Source organism: Austrofundulus limnaeus, unplaced genomic scaffold (assembly GCF_001266775.1).
Source record: "Austrofundulus limnaeus strain Quisiro unplaced genomic scaffold, Austrofundulus_limnaeus-1.0 Scaffold62, whole genome shotgun sequence".
Lineage (NCBI taxonomy): Eukaryota > Metazoa > Chordata > Actinopteri > Cyprinodontiformes > Rivulidae > Austrofundulus > Austrofundulus limnaeus.
The window spans coordinates 1,980,263-1,995,556 of NW_013952464.1; the positions used below are offsets into that span (position 1 = coordinate 1,980,263).

Here is a 15,294-nt window from a genome sequence, read left to right on the forward strand (position 1 = left end):
AGTCTAAGCTGTGAGTTGAGTTAGGTATGTACTGAGGTGGTTAGAGTTAGGGTCAGCGTTAGGCTGTAGAAGTGATGGGCAAATGAATGGAAAAATACAAAGTCCCCATGAGGCTAGAAAAACAACCTGTGTTGTGTCACCAAAGTGTAGAACTTGAAACAGTAGTTTTGCACAGTTTTACATATTTGAATCAAATTGTAAAAAGAAAAAAAATGAAATCAACTTGGCTTCAATTAATTCAAGTCTAAAAATAACAAAATCCTAGTTTCAATTTTTTAAGATTCGGATTTTTCTTTGTAATAAAAAAAATTAACAAAATGAGTGAATGGAAAACTCTATATGTGATAGTTTACCGACAAACGAAATAAATGCCGACTCTAGACTGATCAAGATTCATTTTACAGACTACATTTGTGCACGACGTGCTGCAAGCGTGTTGTGGGGTTTCCATCGTTCTCATGGTCTCACCGTCCTCCTCAGGTTCATCAGTACTACAGCTCGCTGCCCGAGGACAAGGTGCCCTACGTGAACAGCCCAGGAGAGAAGTACCGCATCAAACAGCTGCTCCATCAGCTCCCACCCCATGACAATGAGGTGAGAGTCCAGACCGACACCCTCCCCCACCTCCATCCATCCATCTCCTCCCTCCCTCCCTTCAGGGCATTACAGAGATAAGAGCGGAGCAGAAAGAAGACAGACAGGAGAGATGGAGTATGTCTTCTTAATGGACACGGATAAGATGGAGCGATGTTTGTAGCTACTTAATAAGATTTGTTACAATAATAAATCATTACCCAGAATTCATCTTGACATAAGGGGTTTTGCCATGAGGATGAGGAGCATTCTTTTAGAAGACTGGTACCTTTTTTTTTATCACACTCCGCTTATCTTTTCAATGGGTTTTACTATCATGGAGCTGTTGCGGAAGTGAATGAGTGCAAAGATAATGAGAAGATTGTGTTTTGTCACAAATCTAAAATGTTATTTGAAGTTTTATTTGGTAAAAAAGGGAGCTTCAGTCTTCAGTTCTGGAGTTATCCAGAGGCTTTAACCATTATCATGAACTGGGCCACTTCACCACAAAGGCCTCTGTGGGACAAAAATAAAAGACTAATGTAGCAATCTGGGTGTTTGGCAGAGTTTTATACTTCGAAAACTAAATTTGTTTTTCCAAACAGGCAGTTTGTCTTAAAACTTTGTATGTATGCAGAAAAAAATATCCTCATTTAAAGAAAAGGAAATGAAAATAATCCACAATCCATCATTTTCAGCATAATGAAGGCACCATTCCAACCTAATAACATTGCTAGAGGCGTTTTTTTGCTAAATTTTAATGAAATAACTAATAAAGGCAAAGAGCCCAATTTCTGTAAGACAAACCAGTTTGAGGAGCATAATGAGGTGAGTGAACTTATGGCAAAACAACACAGAGGGCTCACAGCAGGTGATTTGTGTTCAGAATTAAAAACAGTTAAGTCATAATTTAGATTTTAACAGGGAAGACTGAGAGGAGCTCAGAGGATTTTTCCTCTGCAGGTAGAATCAGAGTTTTAGCTTAGCTCCAGTCACTTTGCATGTGTCTAGAATCTGAGCCTTTCATCACTCTTCACATGTTTTTAAGCATTATATTGTGAAGAAAAACACATTAATATGCATGCAGTAAGAATAAGGATGTGAATGCAGCACTTTGAAAAGAGCAAGATCAATGCAGGATGTTTCACCTTTTATGTGAGCAATGAAGAAAACCCCTGAAAAGAAAAATGGCCTGTATCGAAAGTAACCATGGTTCTGTCAGCCTGTGGGGCTGCTTCGCTGCCTCTGATTCTCCAGGCAAAGAATATATCAAAGAGATGTTGACATCTGATGGTTGTCCTGTCAGAAAACAAGGGTTGGGGTAAAGATTTTGGGAATTCTAGAAGAAAATCAACAGCACGCTATCAGCAGCACAGAAAAACAATTAAAAAGTAAAAGTTGAACTGGTTTTAAAAACAGATCAGTACTGAATTTTGACTGACGTTCTGTGGCAACAGAGAATTAAAGGGATGAACATACTTCTTAAAAACCAGGATTTCGCTCAAGTTTTTAAAATAATTCTTTTGTCTTTAAAAATAATATTTAAAGATGTGTATTTATTATTATTTTTAAGTCATGTACAATCAGTTTAGGTGAAATTCTTACCAGAATTTGAATAAGAAATAAACACTACCATTTTATTTTTTTCCTTGTTTTAAACAATTAAAATTTTCATTCATTTTGCTTTAGGCAGCATACAGTATAGTAAGGTGTGTATGTGTGTGTGTGTGCGTGCGTGCGTGCGTGTGTGTGTGTGTGTTTGTAGGTACGCTACTGCAATAGCCTGGATGACGAGGAGAAGCGAGAACTGAAGCTCTTCAGTAACCAGAGGAAACGGGAAAACCTCGGCCGAGGCAACGTCCGCCCGTTCCCTGTGACGATGACGGGAGCAATCTGTGAACAGGTAGCTGAACATCAAAAATGACCTTTTTTTAAACATTTATTTTTACAAGAAGCTTTAACTTCCAGATGTTGGGAACAGGATAGAATTAAATGCAACAGAGTTGAAGGTGCGTGACACAGCCGGTGGGATGAAAGCTGTGAATCAGGTGACCGATGCCCTGAACGCCACGCTGCCATTTCAGCTCTTCTGATGAACGTCGGCTGTTTCATGTTGACATATAAAGGGCGGTCTCCTGACCTTTTCTGTCTCACCTCAAAGTCTGATGTGTTGTTGTTGACCCGACTACATGTAGTCTTCCTTTCCTCTCTGCCTCGCCAGCTGTCAGACTCCAGTAATCCCACTATTTGTTTGATATAAAAATGTAGCAAGACCCCAGATAGCTGAGTCTGTGTTAAAACAGCCCTGTTACTTCACACTTAATATATTACGTACATGCACTCTTTTAGTATCTTTATGGGACTTCTGAGAGTGCTGAAGCATTCCTGAGCCTACAAACCTGCACACTTCAGCATCACCCATTTGTTTGTTACTGTGGAGAACAGGTTGAACCCAAGTGCCCAGTGTGTGTTTAGTTCTACTTTATTTGTTATCCATTAAGTAGAGACACACAGATATGGTACACGTGGTAGCAGAATTTGAGTGAAAGTGTGTATTGTTTATCTTTTCTTGGCCTCCTCACAGCAGCTGGTGTTGTTGGCCATCAGTAAGATAACCTGATTGTACCTCTGCATCCATCTCCTCTCTCCTGCCTCCCTAAATCATCTTGGCTAAAAGCCCGTCTCCAAAGAAGCTAAATGTTTATTTTGCAGCTTCTGTTCTTTTGACACCTCTGCAGTGGTCAAACGCTCACTTTTATCCTGCCATATTTCTTTCCAATTAATTCTTCGGAGGTCATCCCATCGCGCCTCTGTCTGCACTCTGTGTGTGTGTGTGCGTGCGCGCGCGTGCGTGTGTGTGCGTGCGTGCGTGCGTGTGTTATATGAGCTACCGGCTACAACCAGATGCTTTCACTTTAGTCCAGCTTTCATGTGAAATTGTCACAAAAAGTGATGCATCACTTTGAAGGGCTGGATCAGGGTCTCTTTTGATTCAGATTTTAAGTTAGACAGGTGACTTTGATCAGATGAGGACATCTTATTTGTTTGAAAACTGTGAGCCGTCACATCGAACCAAGGATTAAGTCGCACAGTGGACTGTGGAGAAATAGGCAGCTATAGTGCATCGTGTAGAACATTTACAACAATAGCATTTTGTCAAAATAGAATGAAGAAACATCTTATCTACAGTCTGCTTAAATTAAATATCTGAATCTTAAAGGATTATTTTGAAGCCCTTTTATGATCATTAGCTACAAAAAACATGATTTTGAGCAGAAAATCCTAAAAAATTTGTCATTTTCCCTGCGAGCTGGACAGCTTTTATCTTTCCGGCTGGTAAATTTTTCCTCTTTAAAATAACATCAAACATTCCTCATTAGAATGACTTAATAATAGGATTCATACCAAATATCAATGGGTTATCCTGATTAGGAAGACTAATCAAAGTGTACCTCCAGAATCACTCATGATGCCAGAATGATCCAGGTAGCTTAATGTAACTTTAAAAAGCAGGAATCTGGAAATGTGCTGAGGTCATTTTGACCTAATTTGACTTAGATTGATGTGACGGGTCACATTATTTGTTACATTATTGTCTGATTGATCAGTTTTATGTTTAAGTTCTGGAATTCTCTGTTGTTAGAAAGCTTTTTTTTTTCCTCTGCGAAATGAAATTGATTCATCTGAATGTAAAGAGATGGACAGACAGCTCGTGGTTTCCTCTGCAGTAATGATGATATTACAGTAGTGTGTCAGATGTCCCCACCCTCTCCTGCAGTCATGGGTTTTGGATAATGATTGAAAGAACATGAGCCCTGATGCAAGCTGCTGAAATCAGTTGTTTTGCCTTTGCTTGAGACGTCTCCTATTGAAGGTTTTTAAGGAAGACTCAGAACTCGCTGGAGGGACTATATACAGCAACTCCCTTCTGGCCTGGAAACCCCTCTGTGACCCCTCAGGAGGAGCTGTAGAGGGTTGCTGGGGAGAGGCACGTCTGTTTACTTCTCTTTGACCTGCTGCCTCTGCAACCCAGCCTCAAGGAAGCAGGAAAAAAAAAGAATGAATGTATTAAACTAAGTCTTTGTAGGTTTTGGATTCCCAATCGTACAAAACAAATGTGTGGTTGTGTTGAAACATTACAGGAAGTCGTGAAGGTCAGTGTTGGTTCAGGTTCTGTTAATCAAGATTATAAAGCTCACATGGGTTGTTAAGAGATTTTCACACAAATGAATTCAAAAGATTTGAGTTCCTTTTAGGTTTAGTCATATTTTTAGAAGTAGAGGAACTCCAGGTTGAATGAGAACAAAGAAAAAATTGTGGCCTCTTTCTGTTTTTTTTTTTTTTTCTGCCAGTGCGGAGGCCAGATAAACGGCGGCGACATCGCTGTGTTCGCGTCGCGAGCGGGTCACGCCGTGTGCTGGCACCCTGCCTGCTTTGTGTGCAGCTTGTGCAAGGAGCTGCTGGTGGACCTCATCTACTTCCACCAGGACGGGAAGATTTACTGCGGCCGGCACCACGCCGAGAGGCTGAAGCCGCGCTGCACGGCCTGCGACGAGGTAGACGCACACACAACGCGACATGCCTGCAGACAGATGAGTGCATATTAATAGAATCACATGTAACTGTGTCTGTAGAGCTATTTATAAGGCATTTACACACACACACATGGTGTCTGCACTTACTCAGGCCTACATGCACACCAAACAGCTGTCATCTGATGCACACGGGTTTCCCACTTTAATGGGGTTGGCTTCCAATCGCCTGATCTTTTAAACATTAACACTGTCTCCTACTGAGCAAATGGGAACAAGGACAGTGAAGTGCTTAGGAGGTACCCCGATGGTTTAAACAGTGGAGCAATTAACTGCAAATGCACCACCTAGATTTCACCAGGTCCCCACTTACATTAGCCTCCCCCACAAGTCAGAGATAAAGAGGATGAGCTCTGATCAAGAGAGGAGAAGTGGTGCACTTAAAGAGGATGGAGGCGGGGAAAAAAAGTCTTTTGTGCTGTCATTCAGCACCGAGTTCTAACCTGACTGTTCTTCTTCGTCTCTTCTTTCTTAGATCATCTTTGCAGATGAGTGCACGGAGGCGGAGGGCCGTCACTGGCACATGAAGCACTTCTGCTGTTTTGAGTGTGAGGCAGTGCTGGGGGGTCAGCGCTACATCATGAAGGAGGGTCGGCCCTACTGCTGCTCCTGCTTCGAGTCCCTCTATGCAGAGTACTGCGACTCCTGCGGGGAGCACATTGGTACGCTGGTTTTAGCTGTTTAGAATGGGATAGGAATATTCTTAACGATTAATGACCAGAGATCATGGTTGACAACACAAAGATGTAGCGTGAGGCCAAATTGAGGAAAAGCATCAAAGCACATCAAGAGCTTCTGCCTTGGAAGTGAAACCGAAGTGTTAAATCTACAGAAACCAGTAATTTCCAATGCTAGGGTTTCATACCGACATATTATCTTTAGATAATACTGCTGTAAGAGAATTTAGTGTTCGAATCGTGACGAAACCACCTGAATGTTGAATAGATGAAAATGTGACGAGAAGGACCATACAACACCAGTGACTGGAGTGAACGGTGGTTTAATGCTCTCTGTGCAAACATGAAACCAATGGTGAATGCAAAACGGAAGTCCCGGTCCATAAATACATGGGTCTTCAGTGCCTGGTACGCCCACTACAGGCCTACGGCTGAATCGCAGACACTCTGAACAGCAATGCTCTCCTAATGTTTTTATTAATAGTTTTATTATGTGTTGTGATGGTGTTTTCAGGGATGCATCTAAACCTATTTTAATCAAGACATAACAAYAGTCAAACAATAGATTRTAAGAATCAATACTTAAAAAGRAAAACWATGAATATGGTGTGGTGCTTTTAAAATCAGTTTCTAAATGACTARGTAAGTAGTTCCTGTGACTAGGCTCCAGAAGGTTAAAATACCATCATAATTTTGAAACACCATCACCATGTGAGGTATACTACAATACCTTCATAACACCCAAGCCCAACCCATGCTACCTTGCTGAACCAGTACAGAACCAGCAGGTGTTATTGTCAAACCAGTTATAATCCTTTCCTCTGATGAAAAACATTAGTGAAATGTAACGTACTGGTGCAGTACTGTGTCAGCTGTATAACCGTAGTAGTTCTTTCCATGGCCTCATTTTACAGAAACAGAAACTAGCCTTATGATTGTGAGTCCAGTTAGATTTAAACTTTGTTTCTTCAAACTCAGCCGTGCTTTTCTTATCAGTTTGTATCGGTGACATCATGCTGTATGTTCTCCTGCAGGTATCGATCAAGGCCAGATGACATATGATGGACAGCACTGGCACGCCACGGAGGGCTGTTTCTGCTGCGCTCGCTGTAAACGCTCTCTGCTGGGCCGGCCTTTCCTGCCCAAGCAGGGCCAGATCTTCTGCTCTCGCTCCTGCAGTCTGGGAGAAGAGCCCAACGGCTCCGACTCCTCCGACTCGGCCTTCCAAAGCGCCCGCTCCACCAGAGAGTCCCGACGCAGCAGCAAAACGGCGAAGAGCGGAGAGGGCGGGGGGCAGCCCGAGACGTATTCAGGAGAGGTGGACCCGCTGTCTTTACAAATGGACCTGCTCAGTCTCTCCAGCCAAACGCCCAGTTTGACTCGTGAGCCGCCCTCTTGGCAGAATCAGGAGCACGTGGGTGAGGGTTACAGTTACAAATCCCAGTCTGACTCCACAGCCAACCCCACTCCCCTCCAGCTGCTGAGCCAGTGCAACGTCAGGAGCGCCTACAGCGCCCCCTGCTCTGCACCCAATATTCAACAGCAGGAGCACAGGATGAAGGAGAGCGCYGGGTTGAAACGCCCCTGCATCTCCGCTCTCAAGGGCCACTCTCTGAGTGAGACGTGGTTTCAGCCGACAGCTCCTGAAGAGTACTACCCCCCAAAACCGAGGACCCAAAAGAGCTTCTCAGAGGTGTCTCACTGCTCTCAGCACCACAATGGCTTCTCCTCAGACAAGCGCTCGATTAGCTTCCACGGCTTCCAGAACCGAGACGGAGGGGCTCCGACAGCTGCCCAACTGGCAAGAAGCAGGAACCCCATTAATGCACTTAACTTCAGCGAGCAGCTGACCCCACTGGAGCAGACCCCGAGAGGTTCTGCTGAGTCCTTGGCTTTGTCTAATGCCACAGGTGGGTCTGCTTCTAATCATGGTTAGACCTTTGATTCTCTGATTCATTTTCGTTACAGCAAACAAGTGAATAATTTAACTCTTTATGCAATTCTCTTTTAAATTTTCCCCTTCCAGGTAACTCAGCGGATGGAGGAGGAAAACCTCAGGAGCACCTCTCACGTTTTTCTATGCCGGACTTGAGCAAAGACTCCGGAGTGACCGTGTCAGAGAAAAGCAACTTGGACATCCTCAACTCCTCGGCGCAGTTTCGTAGCTCCGAGTCCATTCACAGTTTGAATGCAGGTCAATCCTACATGGAGATAAACGTGCCCAGGTCCTCTCAGTACCACGTGCAGTTCTGTGACCCCCCCAGTGTGGGGCTTGGTGTGACTCATTTACCACCTGGCTTCACCTATCAAGAGGAAGACAGGATTAGTCTGGTAAGCAGCGCTAACGCTGCACGGCTGCCGCCCATCAGCGAGCGCAGGGTGAGCGTTGTGGACGGAAGGGGAGCGAACACCCGAGTGGACACTCGAGAAGAGACTCCCCAACGGCGTCGGCACCACCATCACCGCCAGCGACGGTCCCGCCGCTCTCGGTCTGAAAACGCTCTGAACTTGGTGGCCGAGCGAGCGGTAAGACCTCAGGAGCGACCGCAGCTGCGCGTGCGAGAAGATTACGACCGTTTTCCACCGCCAAGGGGCTCCAGAGGCCAGTTTGGAGTCGGAGGAGGAGGAAGATACCAGCCTCAGCTCTTCAGGCAGTGCCCCCGGACCACTTCAGACCTGTGTCTGCAGAACCCGGGGGTCACCAGACGCACCGGCTTGAGCCAGTACTCCTGGGACGATTATTACGACGACGACTGGTGCTCCACCTGCTCCTCCTCGTCCGAATCGGAGGACGAAGGCTACTTCCTGGGTGAGCCCATCCCCAGGCCCATCCAGCTGCGCTACCTCAGCAACCAGGAGCTGGTCCATAAGTTCAACAACACGGGGAGCGGCGGCCCCAACCGCAGTGGGCAGCTGCACACCCGCAAACGCAGGAAAAGCAAGAACTGCATCATCTCTTAACGTCTGGACATTCCCAACAAGCTGGTGTACGCTAATATCAAAAAGATCAAAAAGAAACATGTCAGTGTTGTTGATTGTCATGTTTGAAATGAGTGTGAAATGCAGTGGGTAAGCCCTGAAACAGCAAAAAGAGTTTGTATTTTTTAGTGTTTCATATCTCCCGAGTGTTACAGTGAACATTTACGGTTTTATCAGAAGCTGATGTGCAATCTCTTTTGGTCCTGACTGCATTTCCTCTTTCTGAATGTGTGTGCAACATGCTCCGTTTAATCCCGTTTTACATTTTTACTCAGTGTGCTCTAGTGATAGAATATTCTGTACTAATAATTAAGTTCCTAATATGTACATAGGTAAATGAATTCATTTCTTTTTAAATTAAGGAAGTCAGTGTAAATATGGTTGTAAATGAAGCCTCACATATTTTTTATATTTTGTATGGCTAGAATCAATTGCATATAAAATGTCTATAATGTAGAAATAGAACTTAACAAAAAAAAAACAACAATGTACGCATGTGTTATTTTTGGCTGACCTGATCCTGCATTTGGAATAAAGGAGTGTTTCAGTGAGTTTTGGCGTCAGCATTTGGTGTTTTTCCTCCAAAGAATGACAACCTGTGGGTGACGAAGTGTGCTCAACAGTTCCTTCTTCATCGGTTTAATGCTTAAAATGGACGAGGACGTGTTGCAGAGCTTGATTAGAATCATCCCCTGCTGGGTTGTTGGATGGTAAGAGGCTGTATTCAAACAGAGGTTCATTGTCCTGGTAACAAATGCTGTTGAAGGCCAGGTTTATTGGATCAGCCTCCACAAGTTGGAAACTGCTTACGAAAAGTCTGAAGGTTGGGTTATTAGAAGCAGCTGATGTTTAGGTATTGTTTTACTGGGAAGTTGCCAAGACATTATTTTCATCTCAGAGGGAGTCAGAGAAGTTTAGTGACATTCTTTTGTGTTTGTCCRTGGATTTCAGCCCAGTTAATAACTCTTCCATCAATCTGAGCTACATTTTTATTTAATATCTTCACTGTTTCTGTGAGAAACTCTAATGCATGACAATGAAATCAGATTAAACATTTCACATGCCTGTGCTGTCATGCTGTTAGAGCTGAAGAAAAAATGAAGTTAAAATGAACAAAAAAAAWTTCTAACAACTATCAGATGAATACCAACATAGCAGTAAATAAAAGTTATTAAGATAAGGAGAGAACCATCACCTGGATGTAGTTTTCCAGGTTAAAAATCCAAATTGGGAGGCACACACTGGGGGGAAAAACACTGACCTTAAGAAGAAAGTGGATTTTTTTTTCCCAGGCAGTTTTCTGAGAATAGAAGAGAAACAGCCTTTTTTGTCCTGCGTGGGGAAATTCAGGCGTAGCAGCAGCAGATACATGCACCAATCCACAAAACAGTATATTGCTATGTGACAATATCAATTGTAGCAAAAAATAATAGAATTAAAGACAGGTAATGAGTAGTCAGTGTCGCACCTGCAGCAGATTTCTGAACAATGAGGAAGAAATGCTAACTACTAACAAGGTTTGAGACTTGTCAGTCCACCCTGGCATGACTGTGGCTCAGTAGTTGGAGAGTCATCTTAGGACCAGAAAGTTGCAGGTTCACTTTACTATCTTTCCCACATGTTGCAGTGTCTTTGAGCAAGACACGTGCTCCCCGGAAGCTTGGATATCTGCCCACTGCTCCACATGTGTGTWTGATRGGTTAAAAKCAGAGAACAGATTTTGTTGTGTGCATGTAATTACGGCAAAATATCATTTAACTTAAACATTTTTGTAATTGTTGCAAACGCTATTTTATAAAGCTTTACACCATTTAACAACTGCATTAGAAAGTCATTTACAAACATGTTTGTGATGTTTTATATAAAAACATTTGCTGGTGGAACAGTGTAAATTGATAAAAGTTCAGCTTTTTATTTATTCACAGTGGTGGGCAGCACTAATCTAAAAWTTAGTTCCACTAGCCCTAAAGCACTGAGTCAAATATTTAGGTCCCCTAATTCTAAAGCACTAACACACTGAAAGTTTCAGCAAAAGCTAATTCTAAAGCACTAAAATAACCCAGTCAACCCATGAACATTCTTCWACAGACAACATGAGTCACATGTTGTCATGTTGCTCTCTTAAGACTTATCATTGTCATTCCACAGCTGTATTTGGGTTTATATATTGTTAATATTTCACCTGGTGGATAAGTGACACACACATGAACAAAATGTGCATTAGCTTTCACCGTCAGTTRTTAACATTAACATTTGATCAATAACATTTATAGACCTCAGTAAGTGCTTCTAAATTTAGCCTATAAATTTAGCAAATGCTAATCCATCTAAAAAAATTAAATTAGCAAAAGCCCTAAAGCACTAATCAGGAAATTAGTTCCCATATTAGTGCTTTAGGGGAACTGTGCCCACCACTGTTTATTTAAGTAGCACCAGTTTAGAACATCAGTCATCTTAAGGCACTGTATAAATTTGTATTCTTCATAAAAYGTCAAACTGTCAAGCATACATGGCTGGAAAATAAAGTACAAATCGATTGGTAAATAAGTTAAATAAGGTAAATAAGTTAAAAAAATCAACTTGGTGATTTTTATTCATTTATTATTCATCACAATATCACAATGGATAAAACAGTTATTATTGTGTTTCAGCAAAAAAAAAACAAAAAAACTGCTGTACCAGATTTAAAGTCATGATCAATTATTAGGGAAGTTGTCACAATTAGAGTTTTATTAGCTACAGCCGTTTGACCTGCCATCAACATGTGATCAGATAACTATTCTGCAGCATTTTCTTAATTTGCACTGAAACCTGCTCTGAAAAAAACAGGCCCCAATAGCTTTACTTTTTTATGAAAATTCATTTCCATTTCTTCAAACTAATGTACTGTAGGCCCAACTAATGTCTGCTGCAGGTAAGGTACTGACTACTCTTTAAGTGACTTTCTTTTGACCTCTAAAAACTGGTTCAAAGAGCTTTTTCAGTGTTAGTGTGGGAAAGAAAGCTATAAAAATATTGTTTCATTTCGCTGGCTGAATAGGATGTTATCTTGATACGTGGCTCATATAAAGATTTTGTTTAAATGTGTCAGAAAAATAATGCATGGGTCCTCCAAACTCCCCTGTTCTAAGGGTTCAGTGCCAGCTGCCATCAGGATCACCTGCTGTCCGTCACAGACGACCCATGTGTCGGAGGGTTAACTATTGACACTCACTGTGTAGCAGCTTGTATTGCTAAGTGTTAAGCACTGTCATACTGTAAATTGGATTGCCTCTGACGTCCATGTGGTGTGTGTGGAGGGGGATAATCCACTCGCACACACATGTCTACTGTATTTGGAGCAAGGTGTGTGAACACCAATCTGTTGATTAGAGGCCGTGAAGCACTCATAATTGGCACATCAATGTGTTCTTTGTCTCATCTCTTCTTACAGGCCGTGGGTTGCTTGAATATGGACATAAAAAGTTTAACTCAGTCAAATAAAGCAGATCTTTTAACATGTGAGCTGCATTRTTTTAGACTTCTAAATGTTTTCTCTGTTTGGAATCAGTTCTCAACCCTGTGCCTGGAGATTGTCAGTCGCTTCCACTGAAACACGTGTCGTAATTATCACAGACAAAGCTGCCCTTTAGACAATGAGCTTCCTTTACATCATCATCATCATCAGCTCACATTAGTTTGTTTCATTATTAGTTCCCTTGCCCAAGTGCATTTATGACTCTCCATGCATTTAATTAAAAGCAAATGGAGGGAGCGCAGCGAGGGGTGCCACAGATTGCTGCCATATGCGCCTCACTCTGCCATGTTGAGGCAGAGGATGGTGGAGGCTGAGCTCCGCCGGKTCTGGTTGTGCAGTCGGGTTTCTGCTGGTCAGCTCATCCCTGATTTATTGGACAGAGATCGGGAGCACTTAAAGGTCGGGCCAGTGGCTCCTGTTGTGCTCCTAAATCTATTCTTGAATCATTTCTTTACCATAACCAGAGCATTACTCTGCTAGAAAAGCCCTTTAGAGTCAGGAAAGTGTTCATTTTCCACCATCTTGTAAAGTACACAGGTGTCACAGCTTCCTAAGGTGTGTGATGCATTTTGGGAGAAATTTAAATGACATAAAAAAGATTATTTGGACCAGATCTACTTTTTTTAACCCATTGAAATACCAGACCGCTTCTTTAAGGGTGGCCTTTAAGGCAACCTATTGTACATCAAGCAGTTTATATTTTTTGTGGTTCCGATGTTCAGGTGCTCATTGTGAGAGCTGCAGATTTATGTTGTGATTGACCTTCAGCTGCAGCCTAATACACAAACTGTATTAGTGATTTTATGCTTTCTAAGAGAAACACTGTACATATTTTCCATTTATTTCAGATAACCTTTCAGCTCTTTTATTGAACTGGACGACAGCAGCAGCAGCGGTGGTGAGCTGTACCACTTCCAGTACAACTTCCAAGAGGAATATCAAGACAGCCATGTCTCATAGAAAGATTTATTTTAAAAAATRCATAAACCATTCTTAAACTTTTGAAACAATCCACCTTAGTCATGGCCTGGCTCAGACAGTATTWCCTGATCAATCCAGTCAGAATTAAAAGTTCAACAAGCCATCTGCAACAAGTAAGATATTTATCGTTCAATGCAGTTTCACAGATTCTTATAACGAAACATCTGAGCTATTCCCTGTCCTTTACCAAGTTCTGTCAACTGGTTCCACTGAACAGAGTTAATTTAAACATAAAGCAGTTTGCTCAACTCTGTTTAGTGGYGTTAATAACTTGGTTAAGTACAGTAAATTCAAAACTTTATTTTTTAGAGTGCATAAACAACTCATTTTATGATTTCTGCTCATATTTTAATTTGTAGCGTGGAACTAGGTGTTTTGTTTWAAAGTAAAGAAGTAAAAGAACCTTTTTTTATGTTTTGAATGTAACAAAATATAAGTAAAAGTTAGGATTTTAAAAAGTACTTGGTAATATTACAKATCCTAAAAAAAGTACTGTAACAAAGTAAATGTCCTTCATAACTATATACCTCTGTGTATCAGTGTGTGTACATGTGTGTGTGAGGTGCACAGCTGTCATGAGATGAAGCCATTAGAGTTGTTTTAGGAGACTCTAAACGATGTAATTAACTGTTCTTAYAAGCAGAACAGCTGCAGTTTCCAGCTGTGCTGAGAGCTAGCTAAAATAGTCTGATTTAGTTTTTCACAAACAAAGAAAGACAATCGAGAGGAAGTGAACAGAACCAGTTCGCCTCCTGAAGGCATGTAAGTCAATAGCGTTTTACCTCTACACACACACATGCATACACACACTGGTGAATCAGAGACATGTGATAAAAGTGAGCGAAGACTTCCTGCACGGCCTCCTCCTGCAGACTCATCATGTGTGTTCAATTACTAAAGCAAGAATGCACAAACACAGCGATCCCCGTGCCAGAAATGTTCCAAGTCTGTATGTTACAGCTTGATCATATCCAACAAGCAGGTCTTTTTTTCTCCTCGTCAGGGTGTGAATCCTTACACTGTAACTCTATATGTGAACAAGTCTTGTGTAATTAGTCTCTAAGACCCCAAATCTGTGGAAAAGGTGAGAGGRGCAGCAGGGGATTTTCCTTCTCTCTGTGTTTCACTTGTCCTGCTGTCCTGCGTGACACGTTGTGAGGTGGACGTGTTAATGTCCTGTGACAGCCGCCCTGCTGTCCATCTGTCTCGTCTCCATGTCCAGCTTCTCCTCACGTCTCCYTTGTGAACAGACTTGACTTCAGGCTGAAAAGTTTTGTAGCAAACAACATAAATGGGGCTTGAATCTACTTAGAGCATCCTCGGGGGGACCTTGAATTTGTTCTGTAGCTTTTTGTTTCTGCTACAGAAACCCCATTCTCTGGATTTRCTCAGTCTGACTCCTGGCTCAGTGAGACGCTGCCAGGTTTGGGTTAATCTGCATATAAAACAGCTCAAGGAGGCACGTTGCCACAGAGAAGAACTGCATGCTGGGCATCTTAATGTTGCGCTGCCAGAGGATCCATCTGGTTCAAGATATCAGCCCCCTTCTAACCTCTTTGACTTCTTAACAAGCCCACGTCTCAGGAGGGGGCCCCATCTGTGTGCCACCTGTATGAAATCCCCTCTGCTAATGACATTTAATGCACAACATCATTACTCTTCAGTCTGTTAATTGAGCTTAACTTGAGCCTTTTCACTCATTTCCACTGATGTCTCCACCTTTTCTTATGTGCCTCTGTGCCTCAGTGACATTATTCATGGTCTGACTTCTCCTCTTTGCCTGTGTGTCTGTGGAACAAAGTGATCCTGATTTCAGGAAGAAAAACATCCAACATCTATTAATCATTGTTTCAATGTGTTTTTGAAAAAAAAAATCATGTGCCTTTTGTTCTTGATCTTTTGCTGCAAAATCACACTCAATGAAAAAAGGAAGGAAGGAAGGAAGGAAGGAAGGAAGGAAGGAAGGAAGGAAGGA

At 42.2% G+C, this 15,294-nt stretch overlaps 1 protein-coding gene across 3 annotated transcripts in view; it reads left to right on the forward strand.

The window, feature by feature from the left end:
- The window catches only part of prickle2b (prickle homolog 2b), a 138,512-nt gene extending 129,139 nt beyond the window's left edge, over window positions 1-9,373 (forward strand). For all 3 annotated transcript variants that reach the window (XM_014009866.1, XM_014009868.1, XM_014009867.1), the window contains 6 exons: window positions 481-594; window positions 2,339-2,476; window positions 4,926-5,129; window positions 5,641-5,827; window positions 6,877-7,752; window positions 7,869-9,373. In XM_014009866.1, the coding sequence (XP_013865320.1) occupies window positions 481-594; window positions 2,339-2,476; window positions 4,926-5,129; window positions 5,641-5,827; window positions 6,877-7,752; window positions 7,869-8,803 (2,454 nt within the window). In that variant the 3' untranslated portion in view covers window positions 8,804-9,373. The remainder of the gene's footprint in view (window positions 1-480; window positions 595-2,338; window positions 2,477-4,925; window positions 5,130-5,640; window positions 5,828-6,876; window positions 7,753-7,868) is intronic.
- The last annotated feature ends 5,921 nt before the right edge of the window (window positions 9,374-15,294 follow it).